The sequence below is a fragment of the Salpingoeca rosetta genome (assembly GCF_000188695.1).
Source record: "Salpingoeca rosetta unplaced genomic scaffold supercont1.36, whole genome shotgun sequence".
Classification (NCBI taxonomy): domain Eukaryota; class Choanoflagellata; order Craspedida; family Salpingoecidae; genus Salpingoeca; species Salpingoeca rosetta.
The window spans coordinates 723,965-724,929 of NW_004754898.1; the positions used below are offsets into that span (position 1 = coordinate 723,965).

Sequence of the window (965 nt, forward strand, 5' to 3'; positions counted from 1 at the left end):
ACATTGCCGGCGTCCACATAGAGGCGAGGGGCATGCACGTGCCCACCCCCGTCGGACATCAAGCACGTTGGCTTGCAGGGTGATCCAGGTGACCGGGTCGTTGTCGTACTGTCGCACCTCACCACCTGATAGCACGGTGAGGCTGTTAAAAGAGTACACGGATTGGTTCTGGTCCTATGTGGTACCAAACTTGCTCAACTCCAGGACGCAGCCGCGACCAACAGTGAGGTCCTCCACGCCGCCAAAGAAGCCGAGAAGCCGGATGGTGATGCCAAAGCACTCAAACTTCTTTGGAAGCTCCAGGTGACCGTAGCGGTAGGCGTACTGGTTCACACGCACTTCACCCAGCTCGGAGAACTGACCCACCATGAGCTGCTGCTCGCCAGTGTGCAACACGCCTGTGCGGTCGCCCTCGAAGCGGTCCACGTGCAGGCCGTACGGCTGCTTCATCTCCGGCATCATGGCGAGCTCGCCCTTGTTGAGGATGCGCACAATCTCAAAGTCGTACTTTGCAGCCGTGAGCGCAGGGAGCCACGTGCGCCCGCTGTCGCTGGAGATGTCGTCAAAGTCTGGCACCATGTCCAGACCGCCCTGGTCGCGGTTACCAGCGTCAACAATCAGCGTGCGGTTGACAACACCAAAGCTGGTGTCACTCAGGTACACGGTGCCTGCACCGCCATTGCGAGTTGAGGCATCTGATGTGCCACCGTACGCCTCAAACGTGCCCTGGAAGAGGTGGATGCGCTTGTAGTGGACGGCAATGCGACCGCCAGCACCAGCACCATACGCGCCACCGCTGCCACCGTGCACTTGAATGTGCCCAAAACCCTCAAAGTAGTTGACGTCCACGATGACGCTGCCGCCGGAGGCGAGGGAGCCGCCCGCGTTGGAGGAGATGGTGCCCTCCAACCACAGGCGATCCGACACGACAAACTCCAGAGACACCACCGCGCGGCTCGAGCTGC

General features: G+C 60.8%; 1 protein-coding gene across 1 annotated transcript in view; it reads right to left on the reverse strand.

Moving 5' to 3' along the window:
- The window catches only part of PTSG_13037 (uncharacterized protein), a gene marked incomplete at its 3' end in the record, with an annotated part of 41,297 nt that overhangs the window by 28,178 nt on the left and 12,154 nt on the right, over positions 1-965 (reverse strand). Inside the window, exon 12 of the mRNA XM_004988397.1 lies at positions 223-591. Within this exon, the coding sequence (XP_004988454.1) occupies positions 223-591 (369 nt within the window). The remainder of the gene's footprint in view (positions 1-222; positions 592-965) is intronic.